Source organism: Primulina huaijiensis, chromosome 15 (genome assembly GCF_012295235.1).
Source record: "Primulina huaijiensis isolate GDHJ02 chromosome 15, ASM1229523v2, whole genome shotgun sequence".
In the NCBI taxonomy this organism is placed as follows: Eukaryota; Viridiplantae; Streptophyta; class Magnoliopsida; order Lamiales; family Gesneriaceae; genus Primulina; species Primulina huaijiensis.
In genome coordinates this window covers 6,049,477-6,069,115 of record NC_133320.1, presented here as the reverse complement: position 1 = coordinate 6,069,115, position 19,639 = coordinate 6,049,477, and the positions used below count along the sequence as shown (strand labels likewise).

Here is a 19,639-nt window from a genome sequence, read left to right as displayed (position 1 = left end):
CTAAGGGTCCAGTAGGTTAATTTAGGATGTTGGTCAACTTTTGGATCGACATGGCTCGGGGGTAACTCGTGAAAATCGGAAGTTGGCTCGGGGTCGAAGTTTAGGTGTCAAAATAGGGTTTTTAACTAGGAAAAATTGGAAAAACAGCTCACGGGGGTCGAGTCGTGGTTCATAAGGGCTAAAATAATATAAAAAGACTAACTTTAGAATTTAGGAATTTTATATTAAAGTTTGGGATTTTTCGGGATTAAAACACCGTCAAAACAATTAATTAATGATAAATGAAAAAGTCTAATATTTAAGCTAAATAAAATTATGGAAAAATTAATTTAGGCTTAAATAATTATTTGGGACAGGTTAGAGTCAATGAATTCAAGAAAAAGTCAAATTAGAGGAATTTTACGTCTAGGGGTAAAACGGTCTTTTTACACCTAAAAATTAGTAAACGTCATGGCAGTGCCCTAAATGCTGGTTTTATGATATTATGATTATTTTTAAATGTTTATGATGTATCCATGATTAAATTAATCATTTTTAAATGTCTAAGGGATTTTCAGGATTTAAGAAGACATTTAAAAATACATGTTGCATGCTTGGTTTAAAAAAAAAAAAAAGAAAAAAAATGTAAATGCTATTCATGATTTTTCTAAAGTAATGAGAATGAAAAATGTTGAAGGAAGAGAATTGATTGTGACTAATTCGTTAATGGTGGGGATATCGTGAGGGTTATGGTCCCAGTGGGAGCCAGACGATCGTGTTTCCATCATTGCGAATAGGTGGTAACGGTTATGTGGTAACGGATTTGTGGTAACGGTAAGAATGAGAATGTCGAGGGGGGAAAGGGCCCCAGAGAGAGCCCATTTATGGGAAAAGGCCCCAGAGGGAACCCCGACGATCGTATTTCTATTCGAATCATGATAGGCCAAGGCTCAGTTGACCGGTGAGAGTGTTGCTGATGTCCTCGTCGCCCAGTACTGTGGTTACATGTAGATGGATCCATCGACTCTTATGATCATGATCAGGAAAGTCACAATTAACGACCTGAATTCAACAAAGGAAAAGGGAAAAGGAAAATGTTTATGATCATGTTAAAATGTTTTTATGTCATGATAAGGAAAAATGAAAAAGAGTAAGATTTATTTATGCATGTCATGAAATGTTATTTTTACCTAAAAGTATTTTCACTGTTGCATGCGATTTTATATATATGTATTTGCTATAAAGATGATGGTGTGTTGAGTCTTTAGACTCACTAGGTGTGATGGATGTCGGTGAGGATGAGGGAGGACTTGACGAATGATGGGACTGGACTGATGGCGCACACAACCCGAGGACCAGCGCTTCTAATATTCCGCATTATGACTTTTGACTCATGATTTATGATTAAAGATTTTTAAGACTATTTATTTATGCATTTGAGAGATTTTTGAGAGGTTTAGTATGGGCTATACTTTTCAAACTTATTGCTTTTTAAGTTTGGTAAACATGCGACGATTTTATTTTATGACCATTGCATTTGATTTTCAAAATGATAGATGGTTGGTATTTTATTTTAAGGGGTAAAATATTTTATAAAAAAAATATTTTCATGTGGTAAGTATGCATGGCCGAAAATTGAGTGGTTAAAAAATTTTTTTTTTTAGTACTTTTAAAGCAATAAAAAGGGCAGAACGTTTCATCCTTCATCTGAGAAAGATTTGTTGAAGCATAACATGAGTGTTGGTGTCATCAAATTTATGAATACATTCATATTAATACGAGGAGAGGATTCATATTTTTTTTTGTGGTACAGAATGAGACGACATAGTTCGAATTATTAATTCTCCACAAGATGAATGTTCAGCGGCTGGATTTATTGTGGGAACAGTTGAAGTTGCAGCTGCTTGATCAAGAACGGGCTGCGGATCAACAACTTCTTCTATTTTTGCATCATCCGACCTAAATGCACTATGAATTACCATCTCCTTACCAATTAGATTCTCTATAGAGGTAATACGATCTTCTTGCATATCTGAAGTGGCCGGAGCAGTAACCAAGGATTCCACAATCAGTTCTCCTTCTGTAAACATGTCATCTTTCTCATTTGTTTAGAATTGATCAAAATCAAACTGAGACAATGATTGGACCACATCATCCACAGAGATTAGTGGCCTTTATAGGAGATCTTCAACTTGATTAACGGTAGGAAGAAGAGATGAAAAGGCATTTGGATCATATGGGAAAATAGCAGACTCTTCCTGATTCTATGTGTTGGCGTCCGAGTCTGTTGTCTTCCATATTTTCTTCATCAACTTGAGTTTCGCGAACTCCAGTTGGGATCTCTTCAGTAACAGGATGAGCATTGGCTTGACTTTGTCATATGTCAAAATTCGCCTCAGAGCTATCTTCCTCAATGGCTGGAAGCTCATACTCTTGTCTTTTTACTATCACCATCATGGACAGCAAACAGAGCGTCCATCTCCAGCTGACATATGATACCGCATCATCTTTTGCGGTTGGAACATGAGCAACAAAGTTCTCCCTCTTCTATTTCAAAATGTGCCATAGGACACTTCATTAATTTATAGCTCGATGAATTCTCGTCATTGGTGAGCTTAACAAATGGGGTCAGTCTTTGCTCGTTTCAAAATCTGATTTTCTATATCAGCGGCATTTTTAGCTTATTCTCTTTTCATAGGAGGCTAAAATGAATATCGATTCGATAGTCTACCCACATATCAAACCTATTCATTCTCCCCTTAGCGATTTCATCAACTCGGAGCATGGACAGGTCGATGTCGGCTTGAATAGTTGATAGTTTGGGCCCTTCCACCAATAAGGATTTCCATTTGGCTTTCGGTTCGATCAGAGGTAGTCCAGATCTCATGGAGGAGACGTCATGCTCAGAATGGAAATGAGGACGACTGGAATAGGAGCTAGCTAGTCTGAGTGGCTCAATGACAAACTTGATCAACTCGATCATTTTTCTTTAGATTTTCAGCCTTTTCTGTGGGTTTATCAGCCACTTTCTTGGATGCGCTTACACCTAAGTCAATGTTATGTTATCTTCTGATAAGTTTCAACTGAGTTCCAGTCAATTAGCTTGGCGAAGTGAAGTTTGACATTATCCAAAAGCTTGATCTTGAGTTGTTCCAACAAGTAGCATAGAGGGATGGTAAACCCGAGAGAGGGAGCTTCTTTATTCACCATTGTTGTGAAATTTTTGGTTGTAACTTTGTCGAAAGCCCCTGCCTTGGCCAACATCGTATTGCTAACAATGTCCACCAGTATTCTGTACTGCACCTTGAGGTATTTCTTCAGGCAGTTGGGAGAAGAAAGTGATGATCCTGACAATGAGAACTCCAACTTCCAATTGGAAAAGTTACTTTTTGGTAGAGCAGAGAAAAAGCTTAAGCCGACCGTTGGTAGGCCAACATTTCCGAAAACAACTTATGTATGATGTAGAGGTTGGATCCTTGGACAGTGCACAAGATGGATCCATGCTCATGCTTCGCGTTTTCGAATAGTTTATTGAGCATGGCCTCATATGCTTGAAAGTTGCATCCCAAAAAATTTGGAGAAACCAGAGCTTCTAACATCTAGAACATGTTCACCATTGGCTCATACTTTATGGCCAGAACAGATGCAAAGTTGATAGCAAGGGTGTTGTTAGAGTAGCTAGTCATTTTCGTGAATTGAAAAAGTAAAGCAGAAGGTGTAACGTCTCTCGTTTTAAAAGTGCGGAATAATTTTTTTTAAAAAAAAGCTCGCAATTACAAAATGACATTTAAAATAATCGTATTTATTTTTCAATAAAATTAGTGCAGTTTAAAAATAACTAACGTCATCCAAAATCAACGTAAACGTAAACGTGTAAAAATCGTAAAATCATCAACATATAAAAATGCGTAACTCCTCTCAAAACACATGAATCAATATGCGGAAAAATAATGGTCCTCGGGTCGTATCACCGTACATGCCGCCTGCCTACTCAGTCTTCGGCACCTCTGGTTCCCTGATCAAAATGTTCACCTGCATCACACACGCCTAATGAGTCTAAAGACTCAACACACCTGTACCAGTAATAGCAAGTACATATACATAGCACACAACAGTGAAAAATAGCATAATAAACATACATTTCATGAGCTTAAAAACATGAACATGAACGTGTCGTGTAAAATCGTAACGTGTCAAAACATGTCTCATCATGTTATCATATCGTATGCGTAACCGTGACCTGTCAAAACATGGTAATAGCATGTATTTTCGTATCAACATGTACGTGTTAAAATCTTAATTTGAATTCCGTTCATTAGCTGTGACTTTCGTATCATCATGTCATCATGTCAGTCGATGGATCCATCTACGTGTAACCGCGGTACCCGGCGGCGAGGATCATCAGCGACGGCATTACCCGCCCACTGAGTCCGGGCCTTACATGTCATCGTGTCATCGTATTAGTCACAACTAAATCACTTCCTTCAAAACGTGTCAACATGCTCATCACTTAAATAAAAGCATGCATATACGTAATTTATTCTTTAAACCAAGCATGCACCATAATTATCATAATAGCGTAAAAATCGTGAACGTGATGCATAAACATTTAAAATATCATGAATTTGTGCTCAGGGCGCTGCCACAACCAAAATCTCACCCCGGGTGCAAAATGACCATTTTGCCCCTAGAAACCCAAAAATTATCGTTTCAACCTTGGACTTTTAAAATTGACCCAAGCTTACCAAACTCCTTAAAATGTCCCAAAACATTTTAAAAGCGTTCTTAGACGTAAACTCGAGCCCAATTATCCGCTTATCTACTTAGTTTTAAAACTCGGTTCGGGGTTCCGGTTTTAATCCGAATCGATCCAAAATTTACCCAAATCTTCTACAACTTTTATCATATCCTAAAAACGCTTAATAGGCCCTAAAACACTGTCATTAGGCTCCTCAAACCCACTGCAAAATTCCAGAACATGCTACACTTCTCGGTCCCCTCTTATTTCAACACCTCAAGCACACCTTTCTCTCACCAACTCACACCTCACGCTAATTCATCGTTCCAACCATGAACCCACCTACTGTAGACCTAGACCAAACACCAAGGAACACCCCTGGACCAATCCACCAGCCCCATGCATTATCCTAACCGCTAGGAATCAAGAAAACGCAACACACTCCCTACCGAGCCAAATCACTTCTCCTAAGGTGGATCGCCTGTTCCTTGGTTTTCCTCACGGCTAAAGCCATCCTAGACCCTGACTCAGACCCACCAGAGTCTGGTCCAGGGTTTGAGGAGGCCCTCGCACGACTGGTGAAAAGGAAACAAAGAACCGAGCCCGCTACCCCTCACGCAGCACAATACCCGATCGGCCCTTCACAAAACCCACTGATCTCGACCAAGCCACTGATCTACCCCTCAAGGCAGCCTCTTCCCACCACGTTCAGTCCCTAAACTCACCATGACCGCAGCCCCTCGCACAGATCGAAGGAAGAACGTGAGTGACAATGAAAGAAAATACAGCACAAGAGCAAAAACCGAAAAACTTTCATGTTCTTGGTGGGATCGGGAGTTTGCTACAGATTATTCACATAACAGCATGTATATGGCGTATGAGATGCAAAAACGAGAGTACAAAGCTTGCCTTGTGGTGTCTGACGATAAAAAACGAGAGAATGAAAGCTCCCTTTGCAAGGAGGACAAGAGACCACCGACGGTTTTTTTTAAATGAAGAACAACCCTGAACTCGAGAGAGGAAGCAGCTGGGGTAGGGGTGTCGGCGGTTGAATATTAGGTTTAGGTTAAAAAATGCTTAGTAGCTTAATTATATAGGTAATATAAGTTTATGGGCCATAATTTGCATTTTAAAAGTTTTAAAAGGGTTTTAAGCCCAACAAGTTTAAAAGTAGGCCCATTAAATCCAAACGCACTCCCGAAAAATATTTCGTGATGAAAATATTTTTGAAAACATTAGCCGAACCATTAAAAAGTCCCCCGATTCGATAAAATTTGTGTACCGTTAAAAATTAAAATCATGAGGGTAAAAATACTCAAAAATTCCATTTTTGGAAAATACACTTAAAAAAACCTCATAATACTTTATAAAAATAAATCATATAATTAAAATAATTTTTCTGACAATTCTTCGGTCTCCGTTCCTCGATCGAGCGTGAAATGTACTTAGAAACCCTAATACATGACCTTTTAAAATTTTAGGAATTAAATCCTATCATGCATGAATTATGCATAAATTGCATATAAATAATTAAACATATATTTAAAACTAAAAATACTAGATTCCATGCACTTAGGTTACGCGAATTAAATTCCTGGACCTTACAACTCTCCCCCCCTTAAATAAAATTTCGTCTTCGAAATTAGAACGTACCGAATAACTTCGGTAGCGACTCCTCATCTCGGTCTCTGTCTCCCACGTGGCCTCCTCCTCGGAATGATTGAGCCTATTGACTTTGACCATTTGGATCACTTTATTCCGGAGTCTCTTCTCCTGCCTGTCCAAGATCTGAATCGGCCTCTCCTCGAATGATAAGTGCGATGTCAGCTGAAATGGCTCATAGTTAAGCACATGTGAAGGGTTTGACATGTACTTACGCAGCATAGAGATGTGGAACACATTATGAACTCCCGCCAGATTCGGGGGTAAAGCAACTCTGTATGCGAGTGTCCCGATTCTCTCTAGGATATCAAATGGTCCGATGAATCTAGGGCTGAGCTTGCCCTTCTTCCCGAACCTCATCACACCCTTCACAGGTGCGACCTTCACAAAAATATGATCCCCTACTGCGAACTCAAGATCTCGTCCCCTCTGATTAGCATAACTCTTCTGACGGCTCTGTGCAGTCTTCATCCGGTCTTTAATCCTTGCCACTAAATCCGCTGTTTGTCTGACAATATCCGGACCCAACTCTGCTCGCTCTCCTACCTCATCCCAGTATACTGGCGACCTACACTTCCTCCCGTACAGTGCCTCGTATGGAGCCATACTTATCGACGTCTGATAACTGTTGTTGTATGTGAACTCCACAAGAGGTAACGTCGGCTCCCAGCTGCCCTGGAAGTCGATCATGCATGCTCGGAGTAGGTCTTCCAGAATCTGAATCACCCTTTCTGACTGACCGTCTGTTTGAGGATGAAAAGCGGTACTGAACAGAAGCTTCGTACCCAACGCCTGATGAAGACTCTTCCAGAATGCAGACGTGAACCTCGGATCTCGGTCCGACACGATGGACACTAGAATCCCATGCAGTCTGGCTATCTCCCTGATGTACAGCTCTGCGTACTGAGTCATGGTGAATGTCTTCCTAATCGGTAAGAAATGAGCTGACTTGGTGAGCCGATCAACAATCACCCAGATGGCATTGTATCCCCCAGAAGTCCTCGGAAGCCCTGTCACGAAGTCCATAGTAATGTTCTCCCATTTCCACTCGGGAATAGGGAGTGGTCTCAGTTTCCCTACAGGTCTCTGATGCTCTGCCTTGACCTGCTGACAAGTCAAACACTCGAAGACAAACCACAGAATATCCCTCTTTATGCCCGGCCACCAATACAGAGTCTGTAGATCCTTATATATCTTCGTACTCCCGGGATGGATGGAGTATGGGGTGGTGTGGGCCTCACTCAAGATATCTGCTCGGAGGGAATCACTGTCAGGAACCCATAGCTGGTCCCTATATCTAACTATGGCGTCCATAACTGTATACAGTCTCTGGCCCTTAGCCTCGTCCCTCTGTCTCCACTTCTGTAACTGCTCGTCGGAAGTCTGCCATGCTCGGATTCTGTCTCTCAGATTCGGCTGTAATGTCAGAGTAGCAAGATTCGGAGCCTCGCCCCTTGCATAAACTGTAAGCTCAAATATATGAATCTCAGCCTGCAATGGTCTCTGTACTGACAGATGAGCTAACACTGCGTGCTTCCTGCTGAGAGCGTCTGCAACTACATTAGCCTTACCCGGATGGTAGCTAATATCACAATCATAATCCTTCACCAGCTCGAGCCATCTTCTCTGACGCATGTTCAGTTCCTTCTGTGTGAAGAAGTACTTCAGGCTCTTATGATCTGTGAAAATCCTGCACTTCTCCCCATACAGATAGTGTCTCCAGATCTTCAGGGCGAATATCACTGCTGCTAACTCTAGGTCATGAGTCGGGTAATTCTTCTCATGGACCTTCAGCTGTCTGGACGCATAGGCTATCACTCTGTCTTGCTGCATCAGAACTGCGCCCAACCCAAGCTGGGATGCATCGGTATAGACCACAAACTCTTCCTGCCCTGATGGCATAGCTAGTACGGGTGCGGTGGTCAAGTCCTGTTTTAGTCTGTCAAAGCTCTCCTGACACTCTGGTCCCCAAATAAACTTGGCATTCTTCTTCTTCAAAGCGGTCATGGGCACCGCAATAGAAGAAAAGCCCTGGATAAACTTCCTGTAATAACCTGCCATTCCCAAGAAACTGCGAATCTCTGTCACGCTCTTCGGAACTGGCCAATCCCTGATTGCCTCTACTTTGCTCGGGTCGACCTCTATGCCATCCTGAGATACGATGTGGCCCAAGAATGCCACTATGTCCAGCCAGAACTCACACTTGCTGAACTTGGCATACAGTCGTCTATCCTGTAGAGTCTGCAATACTGTTCTCAGATGATGACTGTGCTCCTCCCTGCTCTTCGAATAGATCAGTATATCGTCAATGAAGACTATGACAAACTGATCCAAAAATGGCTGAAACACGCGATTCATGAGATCCATGAAGATCGCTGGAGCGTTCGTCAAACCGAAGGGCATCACCAAGGACTCATAGTGCCCATAACGCGTCCGAAAAGCTGTCTTATGCACATTTGACTCTCTCACCTTCAGCTGATGATATCCGGATCGAAGGTCTATCTTAGAGAATATTGAGGCTCCCTGAAGTTTATCAAACAAGTCCTCGATCCTAGGCAACGGATATTTATTCTTAATTGTAACTCTGTTCATCTCTCGGTAGTCAATGCACAGACGCATGCTGCCATACTTCTTCTTAACAAAAAGAACTGGTGCGCTCCAAGGAGAAAAACTAGGGCGGATGAAACCCTTATCCAGCAGATCCTGAACCTGTTCCTTAAGCTCCTTCATTTCTGCAGGCACTAATCGGTAGGGTGCCTTAGATATCGGCACTGTCCCTTGCATGAGCTCAATAGAGAACTCCACCTCTCTGTCTGGTGGAATTCCTGAAACATCGTCAGGGAACACACTGGAGAACTCGTTGACCACATCTATATCCTTCAGCCTTTGACTGACTGGCTCTGCCACTGATATGATGCTGGCTAAGAACGCCTGGCAGCCTCTCTTAATAAGCTTCCTCGCACACATACAGGAAATGACGTGTGGGAACTACTGATGTTTAGTTGCCTCAAATACAAATGGCTTCCCACTGGGAGGTCTAACAGACACTGACCTCTGTCGAAATCTATGACTGCCTCATGAGAAGCGAGCCAGTCCATGCCCAGTATGATATCAAATTCTGGCAGCAGTAGTACAATCAGATCTGCCTGTACTGCCTTCTGCTGCAATCTGAGCTCCAATCCTCTCACTATTCGAGATGTGAACATCTGATCCTCGGATGGAATCGATACTTTGAATCCTGAATCCATCGCTACTGGTACGATCCCTATTCGCTTCACGAAAGATTCAGATATAAACGAATGCGTAGCCCCTGAGTCTAGCAATGCATGCGTGGCTACACCTGCAATATATATCGTCCCTGCAACAAAACATACCATCAAATCTAATACTGTTGAACTTAAGGAATTTCTTATCGATAGTTAACTCAAAATCTTCAAAATATCACTGACTTAACCCAATTATAAATCTCCAAAAGTTCGAAATTCAACCTCAGAAAAATCATAAATTGCAAATTAACCCCTTAAAGTTTCGAAATTTGCATTTTCTTCCTTAATTTACCCATTATAACAATTTGGTCTCTAAAATTTTCTGATCAAACAAATAAATTCTTAATTCCAAGTAGGTAGAGCATGCATCCTAATTTCTTCTACGTTATCGATCCAAATAATTTAATCATCAAACAAGCATTAAACCCACGCAATCATGCGAAATTAAAATCTTAAATAAAATGGTTACCGGTAATCAGTGTCGTGTCTGGCGCTGCCTCCGCCTCCTCAGCATGCATTACATAAGCTCTGCCGGTAGTGGAACCCTTGTTCTGAGGGCAATCTGCAGCCTTGTGCCCCTCCTGCTTGCATACGAAGCATCTGTAGGTGCCTCACATGCATTTGCCATAATGATATTTGTTGCACTGCTTGCCAGGCGGGCCTCCCTCCTGCCTAGGAACCCCTGGTTCCTCGGGTGGCCTCTGCTGTCCTGACCCCCTGTGCTGACCCTGTGATTTCTGCTGTCCCTACTGTCTAGATGGCCCGGTAAACTGTTTTTTTTGTGGTTGTGCACTGGACTGGGCCTGATGCCGCTTCCGATGCATCTCAAAATCTATATCTCGCAATGCCTGCTCTGCCTGAAAAGCGCAGGCAGTGGCCTCATCATAAATCACCGGTCTCATCAGCATAACGTCTCGGCGGAGGGTAGGAATCAGTCCATTTAGGAAATGCCTCAGCTTCTGGGCAGCATCCCCTGCTATCATGGGCACGAAGTGGCAGCCCCTGTCAAACTTGCGGATGAACTCCGCCACTGATAATTCCCCCTGCCGGAGGCTCATGAACTCTCTCGTCAGGCGGCCCCTGACGTCAGCGGGGAAATACTTCTCGAAAAACATCTCCCTGAATCTGGCCCATGTAAGAGTAGCCACATCCACAGCATGTGCGGCTCCCTCCCACCAAAAGGATGCATCATCCCTCAGCATATAGATGGCGCACCTGATCTCCAGATAATCAAAGTGCAACTCCAGCGACCTAACCCATCCCTCTGCAACAAATGGATCAGTAGTACCCCCGAACTCCTTCGGGTTGAGCCTACGGAACTGCTCAAAGATATCAGTCTGCTGTCTAGGAACCTGCTGTACCTGCTCCAAAAGTCTAGCCATACCCTCGAGGACCCGGGTAGCTGGGACCCCCGGAGGTGGTGGTGGAGGACCCCTGCCACCCTCAAGAATATCATCCACTCTGACCATCCTGGGTTCTCGTCTGGGAGGCATATCTGAATACAGTCTAATTAAAACGTAACCCATCATGCAATTAATCTAGTTTTGAAATTAATGGACCTTACAGTGTAAAAACAGCATAAGCAGTAAATCATCATGAAGCGTAAATCATGAAATCATGCAGGTGATAACAATAAATCATTTAAAATATCCAAATCATAAAAGCTTACAGACTTGAGGCTTTGAAGACTGAGCTGCAGAAGCTGGCGGTGGCACAACCCTATACAGGACCCTTGCTCTGATACCAACTGTAACGTCTCCCGTTTTAAAAGTGCGGAATATTTTTTTTTAACAGCTCGCAATTACAAAATGACATTTAAAATAATCGTATTTATTTGCCAATAAAAGTAGTGCAGTTTAAAAATAACTAACGTCATCCAAAATCAACATAAACGTAAACGTGTAAAAATCATAAAATCATCAACATATAAAAATGCGTAACTCCTCTCAAAACACATGAATAAATATACGGAAAAATAATGGTCCTCGGGTCGTATCACCGCACATGCCGCCTGTCTACTCAGTCTTCGGCACCTCTGGTTCCCTGATCAAAATGCTCACCTGCATCACACACGCCTAGTGAATCTAAAAACTCAACACATCTGTACCAGTAATAGCAAGTACATATACGTAGCACACAACAGCCAAAAATAGCATAATAAACATACATTTCATGAGCTTAAAAACATGAACGTGTCGGGTAAAATCGTAACGTGTCAAAACATGTCTCATCATGTTATCATATCGTATGCGTAACCGTGACCTGTCAAAACATGGTAATAGCATGTATCATCGTATCAACATATACGTGTTAAAATCTTAATTTGAATTCCGTTCATTAGCTGTGACTTTAGTATCATCATGTCAGTCGATGGATCCATCTACGTGTAACCGCGGTACCCGGCGGCGAGGATCATCAGCGACGGCATTACCCGCCCACTGAGTCCGGGCCTTACATGTCATCGTGTCATCGTATTAGTCACAACTAAATCACTTCCTTCAAAACGTGTCAACATGTTCATCACTTAAATAAAAGCATGCATATACGTAATTTATTCTTTAAACCAAGCATACACCATAATTATCATAATAGCGTAAAAATCATGAACGTGATGCATAAACATTTAAAATATCATGAATTTATGCTCAGGGCGCTGCCACGACAAAAATCTCACCCCGGGTGCAAAATGACCATTTTGCCCCTAGAAACCCAAAAATTATCTTTTCAACCTTGGACTTCTAAAATTGACCCAAAGCTTACCAAACTCCTTAAAATGTCCCAAAACATTTTTAAAAGCGTTCTTAGACGTAAACTCGAGCCAATTCGCCGCTTATCTACTTCGTTTTAAAACTCGGTTCGGGGTTCCGGTTTTAATCCGAATCGATCCAAAATTTACCCAAATCTTTTACAACTTTTATCATATCCTAAAAACGCTTAATAGGCCCTAAAACACTGTCATTGGGCTCCTCAAACCCACTGCAAAATTCCAGAACATGCTACACTTCTCGGTCCTCTCTTATTTCAACACCTCAAGCACACCTTTCTCTCACCAACTCACACCTCACGCTAATCCATCGTTCCAACCATGAACCCACCTATTGTAGACCTAGACCAAATACCAAGGAACACCCCTGGACCAAGCCACCAGCCCCATGCATTATCCTAACCGGTAGGAATCAAGAAAACGCAACACACTCCCTACCGAGCCAAATCGCTTATCCTAAGGTGGATCGCCTGTTCCCTGGTTTTCCTCACGGCTAAAGCAATCCTAGACCCTGACTCAGACCCACCAGGGTCTGGTCTAGGGTTTGAGGAGGCCCTCGCACGACTGGTGAAAAGGAAACAAAGAACCGAGCCCGCTACCCCTCACGCAGCACAATACCCGATCGGCCCTTCACAACACCCACTGATCTCGACCAAGCCACTGATCTACCCCTCAAGGCAGCCTCTTCCCACCACGTTCAGTCCCTAAACTCACCATGACCGCAGCCCCTCGCACAGATCGAAGGAAGAACGTGAGTGACAATGAAAGAAAATACAGCACAAGAGCAAAAACCGAAAAACTTTCATGTTCTTGGTGGGATCGGGAGTTTGCTACAGATTATTCACATAACAGCATGTATATGGCGTATGAGATGCAAAAACGAGAGTACAAAGCTTGCCTTGTGGTGTCTGACGATAAAAAAAGAGAGAATGAAAGCTCCCTTTGCAAGGAGGACAAGAGACCACCGACGGTTTTTTTTAAATGAAGAACAGCCCTGAACTCGAGAGAGGAAGCATCTGGGGTAGGGGTGTCGGCTGTTGAATATTAGGTTTAGGTTAAAAAATGCTTTGTAGCTTAATTATATAGGTAATATTATTTTATGGGCCATAATTTGCATTTTAAAAGTTTTAAAAGGGTTTTAAGCCCAACAAGCTTAAAAGTAGGCCCATTAAATCCAAACGCACTCCCGAAAAATATTTTGTGATGAAAAGATTTTTGAAAACATTAGCCAAACCATTAAAAAGTCCCCCGATTCGATAAAATTTGTGTACCGTTAAAAATTAAAATCATGCGGTTAAAAATACCCAAAAATTCATATTTTTGGAAAATACACTTAAAAACACCTCATAATACTTTATAAAAATAAATCATATAATTAAAATAATTTTTCTGACAATTCTTCGATCTCCGTTCCTCGATGGAGCGTGAAATGCACTTAGAAACCCTAATACATGACCTTTTAAAATTTCAGGAATTAAATCCTATCATGCATGAATTATGCATAAATTGCATATAAATAATTAAACATATAATTAAAACTAAAAATACTAGATTGCATGCACTTAGGTTACGCGAATTAAATTCCTGGACCTTACAGACGGACTTGATATGCAAAGCGGTTAGAGTGAAAGAAAGCATGAGTGCAATGATAATAGAATGTAAAGACTTGTAAAGTGATAATAAAGAATAAAGTATGTCAATCCATAAGTATATATATGATCCGATTTGATAGACATGATGATCCACATGTCTGTATATCACATGTTGAAATTTGAAAATTAGAAAATTTGATAATGACTTTTGGCGGGTGATATATCCGTGTGATATAATCAAGAGAATAGTAACCGACTGCGCAATAAATACATATTTAAAATAATTCAAAATTTGAAATTATTAATATCGAATGAACAAAGGGATTAGTTCGTTTTAAAGAGAAATAATTAGATAATGTGATAATATCAAGCTTCTACAAACTCTAGCCGGAGCCGTCAGAGTTGTGTATAGACTTGATACATTGTTTTGTCAGCTCGATTTTTATTCTCCATAAATTTATGCATTTAATTTAAATCAATCAAGCCAATGATATTTCGAAAACAATAAAACTTAGTGTCATACAGTTGTTTAGTCAACATATCTCTCGCCTGATTGTCTGTCAAGATGTACTCTAGCCGAGTGTCCTTATTTATTACATGATCTCAGATAAAATGATGTCTATATCAATATTCTTAATCTGAGAATGTAAGACAATGTTGTAGGTGATTGCTATGACACTTGTGTTATCACATAAGATTTGGGATTAAGCGCCTTAAATTTCATTGTATCTTAATTGTTATTGAATCTATAATAGTTTTGCACAACAATTCCCAATTTCTTGATATTCAGCTTCAGCTGTTGATGAAGAAATTGATGTATGCTTCTTACTGAACTAGGAGATCATTCTATATCCTAAGAGATGATACGATCCACTGGTATTTTTCCTGTCAATCTTGTAACCTTCATAATTTACATCTAAATAACTAATAAGGTTAAAACTTGAGTCTTTGGATACCAAATACCCACACGTGGATTACCATTAAGATATTTAAGTATGTATTTAGCTATAGTATAATGACATTTTTTTTTTGGATTATCTTGAAAGTGAGTACATAAACAAAATGCAAACATGCTAATGTGGTCGGCTAGTGGTCAGATATAATAATGATCCCATTAACTCTCTCTGCATTGTTATGTCCACTGAGCTGCTACCTTCATATTTGTCTAGTTTGATTGATGATTTTATTGGATTGGAAGCCACGACACAATTCTCCATGCCAAAGTTCTTCAATAATTTTTTGGTGTACTTGGCCTGGTTAACGAAAATTCCTGTGTCTAGGTGTTTTACTTGCACTATGAGGAATAAAGTTAATTCTCTCATCATGATCATCATTGCATTACCTTAGAGAGTCTATCAAAAAATTTAAGTTTAATTGAGCCAAGAATAATGTCATCAACATAAATTTGTACTAATAGTGAATGATCAAACTTAGTAAATTTAAACAGTGTTTAATAATTCCAATCACAAAATCATGCTCAAGCAGAAATTTAGACAGCGTTTCATACCATGCACGATGATCTTGTTTCAATCCATGCAATATTTTATCAAGTTTATACAGATACCTATGATAAATAGGATTAACAAAATAAGGGAGTTATTCATCATATACTTCTTAATTAAGAAAATCATAAGAAATGTTGACTTAACATTTTATCTGGTAGACCTTAAAGTCCTTACATGCAACAAATGTGAGGAATATTCTAGTAGCCTCTAGTCTAGTTACATGAACAAATGATTCATCAATGTCTATGCGTTTTTCCCTTTCCTTGAACTACAAATCTAGCTTTATTTATTACAATTGATCCACTTTCATCTATTTTATTTCTAAACATCCATCTAGTTCCAATAAAGTGTTAATTAGATGGTCGGGGAACTAGATGCCAAAACTTACTTCTCTCAAATGATCAAGTTCTTCATGCATTGCATGTATCCAGTTTGAATCTCTTAAGGCCTCATCAATCTTCTTAGATTCAAGTTGAGAAAAAAAAATGCAGCATGCTTAAACTCATCAATCATTTGTTTTCTAGTTCTAAGAGAAGTGGTCGGGTTACTGATGACCAACTCAAGTGGATAATTTTTGTTCTACCAGTGTCTTGCTCCAAATATATTTGTATCTTGTTGTTGGACCATTGTATCTTCATTGATAACTGCAGCATCTTCTTGTTGAGATATATCTGTCTGATGATTGTTCACTGGCTTAACTTTTTCATTGGCTTGATTATGTGTTTTTTCTTCATGTCTGGCTGAACTTGCTTCAGGAATGAATCTAATCGTTCTTGTTAAATCTATCTCATTATCTCTGCAATAATCAAGGTTAATAGCATATACTGTATTGCTTCAATCATGTATATTGCTTTTATAATTATCATGACAAATAAAAGACTCATCAAATACAACATGAACAGATTCCTCAATGATTATAAACCATATATGCTTTAATAGAAGAAGAATATCCTAAAATACACCAACATCAAATTTATCATAAAAACGGTTAAATGAGTTTTACCATTGTTTTGAGTGAAACACTCACAACCAAAAACACGGAAGTAGGAGATTTCTGGATGCTTTTAATTCCAGATCTCTCAGGGGGTCTTCCCATGATTCTTGTTAATCATTGATATGTTCTGTGTATACCATCCAGTGTTCAAAGCTTCTCCCCAAAATATTTGAGAGTTATCGGATTCAACTAGCATAGTTCGTGCAGCTTATTTAAGTGTTTTATTTATTTTCTTAGCAACAACATTTTGCTAAGATGATGTTGCAGCTGAAAATCATGCTTGATTCCATTATCATCTAGATAGATTGAAAAGATATTGTTCGTGAACTCAGTTTCTCGATCTCTCCTTATCCTATCCATCACTGAAATTCTCTCATATTTTAAGATGGACAGTAATCTTTGGAACATAGGAAAATTACTCGTATAAACTTTGAAAAATCAGCAATAATAATCAAGTTGTATTTTATTCCCCTAAGCTTATCACGAGTATTAGAATAAATAAGACATATGAAGAAGTTCCAAATATCGAGCCTTTGAGTTGCTTTCTTTGTTCTTGAATGTTGATATGACTAGTTTACCTACCTGAGAAGCGAAAAAAACACTATCTTTGGTAAAATCAATGTTAGGTAACGTCGAGACCAATTTTTATTGACTAAGATTGACAATAGATGTTAAGTTTAAGTGATTGAGTCGTTTATGGCATAACTAGTTTTTTTTAACCATATAATGCAACAAAACATGTAGGAGTAGCAAGATTTTCATCATTCTTTCTAACTCTATAGGTGCATAATATCACTATTTGCATACTTAACCATGAAATTATTTATATTTTGAAATTCAAAAATATAACTTTGTCACGTAGTTGGATAATGCTAATCAGATTGTAGCAAAGATTCTCAACTAATAACACATATTTAATTATTAACTTGATGTGGATAATCTTACCTTTACTCACATTCTTACCCTTAGAATTGTCAGCGAATGTGATTCTTGGTCCTTTGTGATCAATAAATTCGTACAACATCTTGATATCACCGACCATGTGTCTTGAGCAACCAATTGTCCAAATACTACACAGATTCATTGATAAACTTCTTCTTTGAGGCATGCAATCAATAAAATAAACTTTTGGTACCCAAATCGAATTAAGTCCTAAAAAAATTAACTCTTTCGAACACTTGAATTAGCCTAACAAGCCTACTTGTGTGTGCATCCAAAAGTATAAGATCTTGTGCGATAAAATGTGATGTTGTGTGTTGTGTTTATTTTTACATAGTGTTTTTAGGTCGTTCATCCTTCCCATTTATTATGTATCTCTTTTGAACAGGCATGTTGTTGTGGTAACGACCAGTTTTTCATTTCATAGAGTAATGCGCGGTTGGACTTGGTTTCTTACGAGAACAACTTGATCCGGTGTGACCAGCTTGATATTTTCTACGTTTTGGCCATGTGCGATTGGACTTAGAACTCTCCGGTTCAACATAGCCTAAAAATTTATGCTTGGCACTGTTTTAAAAACTCACATTCCGATTATGTTGGATTTCAAGCTGACCATGTACATATATCATGCTGGATCAAACAAAATTTATCGTTTTAAATTTTTCATTATCTAGACACGATAGAGTACTTTCCTCAGACGAACTACCAAATCGTAAGCAGTTCTGTCTCAGTCTAGTTTCTGAAACTCGTGTATCTTCTCAATGGGAGCCGATGAATTGTTCCAATAATTGACTAGAATTTTCAGTAGTTTATTCTCATTGATAGTTTCCTAGAAACTCTTCGCATGCCATCATTCTCAGTTGCTAACAGATTGAATTTCACCTTCAGACCCTTAAATTCGCTATGAACAACTAAAGTTTCTTCACTTATCTGGTAGGCTTCTATTATCTTCTTTGAATTCCTCGAATGATTGCAAAAGTTTCTTGTAGTCATCTACCATGTTACGCAGTGTCGTGACAAGATCTGTACGTGCAAATTCATCATAATCAAAATCAATTATTAGATCATCATCGGCAGTATCCAGTTCTAAACATGTTGTCTCCAGATCAACATCTGTCATGAGATACTGGACTTTATCATAATCACTTTTGCTTATTGAAGTGTCTGAGCTTAATTTATCTGAATCTGAGTTAGCCCATTTGCTCTTACTTTCTGCAGCAACTAGCTGACACCTTCTTCTTCTTGTAAGATATTTTCTCATCTTTGTACTGTTTATTCTCAAAGTTTTTCTTATCATCTTTCTTATGAATGTTACAATCTGCAATGAAACGACCTTTCTTCCCACAGTAAAAAAGCTTGATTATCATAAGTTTGATTTTTTTTACGATAAGAATTGAATTTAGATTGGTTTTATCTCATAAAATTTTCAAATTTCTTAACGAATAAATACATTGATACATTGCTAATCTGGTCAGCATATTTCTGCTTGAAGATTCTTTGCTAGTGGTTGGAATTAAAGTTGTGGCAGCTAGAGCTTTGGTCGGTCGAGGAGTAGAGGGCTCTTCTTCTGTTCAGATCCCCAACTCGAACTCATAAGCTTTGAGATCTGCAAATAGATCATGTAGTTCGATTTTGTTGATATCCTTGGACTCTCGCATGGATATGGTCTTTACATCCCAATCTATTGGAAAAGCTATCATCGTTTTAAGTGCAACCTCTCTATTGTTGTACTCTTTCCCAAAATCAGATAGCTCGATCACGTACAATGCTGCTAAATCTCTCATCGAACTCACTCATGGTCTCTCCAGCCTTCTTTTTTATGCAGTTGAACTTCTGAATGATCACAATCAACTTGTTATCCTTAGTCTGATCATTGTTCTCACAATTTGGGTTAGTTTCTTCTAAATTTATTTGCTAGCATAACAGGTTTTAATTTTATTAAATATATTTTATCAAGTGTATTATAAATTATATCTTTGGCAACATTATCGAGATTTACCATTCTGATCGGTTCTTTCCACCATTTTCAGAGCACCCTTAGACACCGTCACTTCTGTATTGGCTTTTATAATCTTCATTGGACCGTCAGTGATGACATATTACATGTCATCATCTTGTGCAACCAGGTGTGCCAACATACAAATCTTCCAATAATCATATTATTCTTTTGAGAACATTGAAATCTTGTTAAACGATGTCA

General features: G+C 39.3%; 1 protein-coding gene across 1 annotated transcript; it reads right to left on the bottom strand.

Annotated features, from left to right (window-relative positions):
• Nucleotides 1-3,036: 3,036 nt before the first annotated feature.
• LOC140958896 (uncharacterized) lies at nucleotides 3,037-11,114 on the bottom strand. Its single transcript, XM_073416483.1, has 7 exons — nucleotides 10,396-11,114; nucleotides 10,115-10,245; nucleotides 9,432-9,737; nucleotides 8,849-9,204; nucleotides 8,219-8,662; nucleotides 7,352-7,483; nucleotides 3,037-3,345 (listed from the first exon to the last, which is right to left on the bottom strand). The coding sequence occupies exons 1-7, from the start codon at nucleotides 11,112-11,114 to the stop codon at nucleotides 3,037-3,039; spliced, it is 2,397 nt and encodes a 798-aa protein (XP_073272584.1).
• Nucleotides 11,115-19,639: the final 8,525 nt, after the last annotated feature.

Excerpts from the sequence above, each read along its gene's own strand:
- LOC140958896 (XM_073416483.1), bottom strand. The coding sequence starts at position 11,114 with ATGGTCAGAGTGGATGATATTCTTGAGGGTGGCAGGGGTCCTCCACCA. Across the intron at positions 9,205-9,431 it reads AGTCATAGATTTCGACAGAG|GAATTCCACCAGACAGAGAG; the intron begins GTCAGTGTCTGT and ends ACGATGTTTCAG. Across the intron at positions 8,663-8,848 it reads CCGGATATCATCAGCTGAAG|AGCAGGGAGGAGCACAGTCA; the intron begins GTGAGAGAGTCA and ends ATCTATTCGAAG.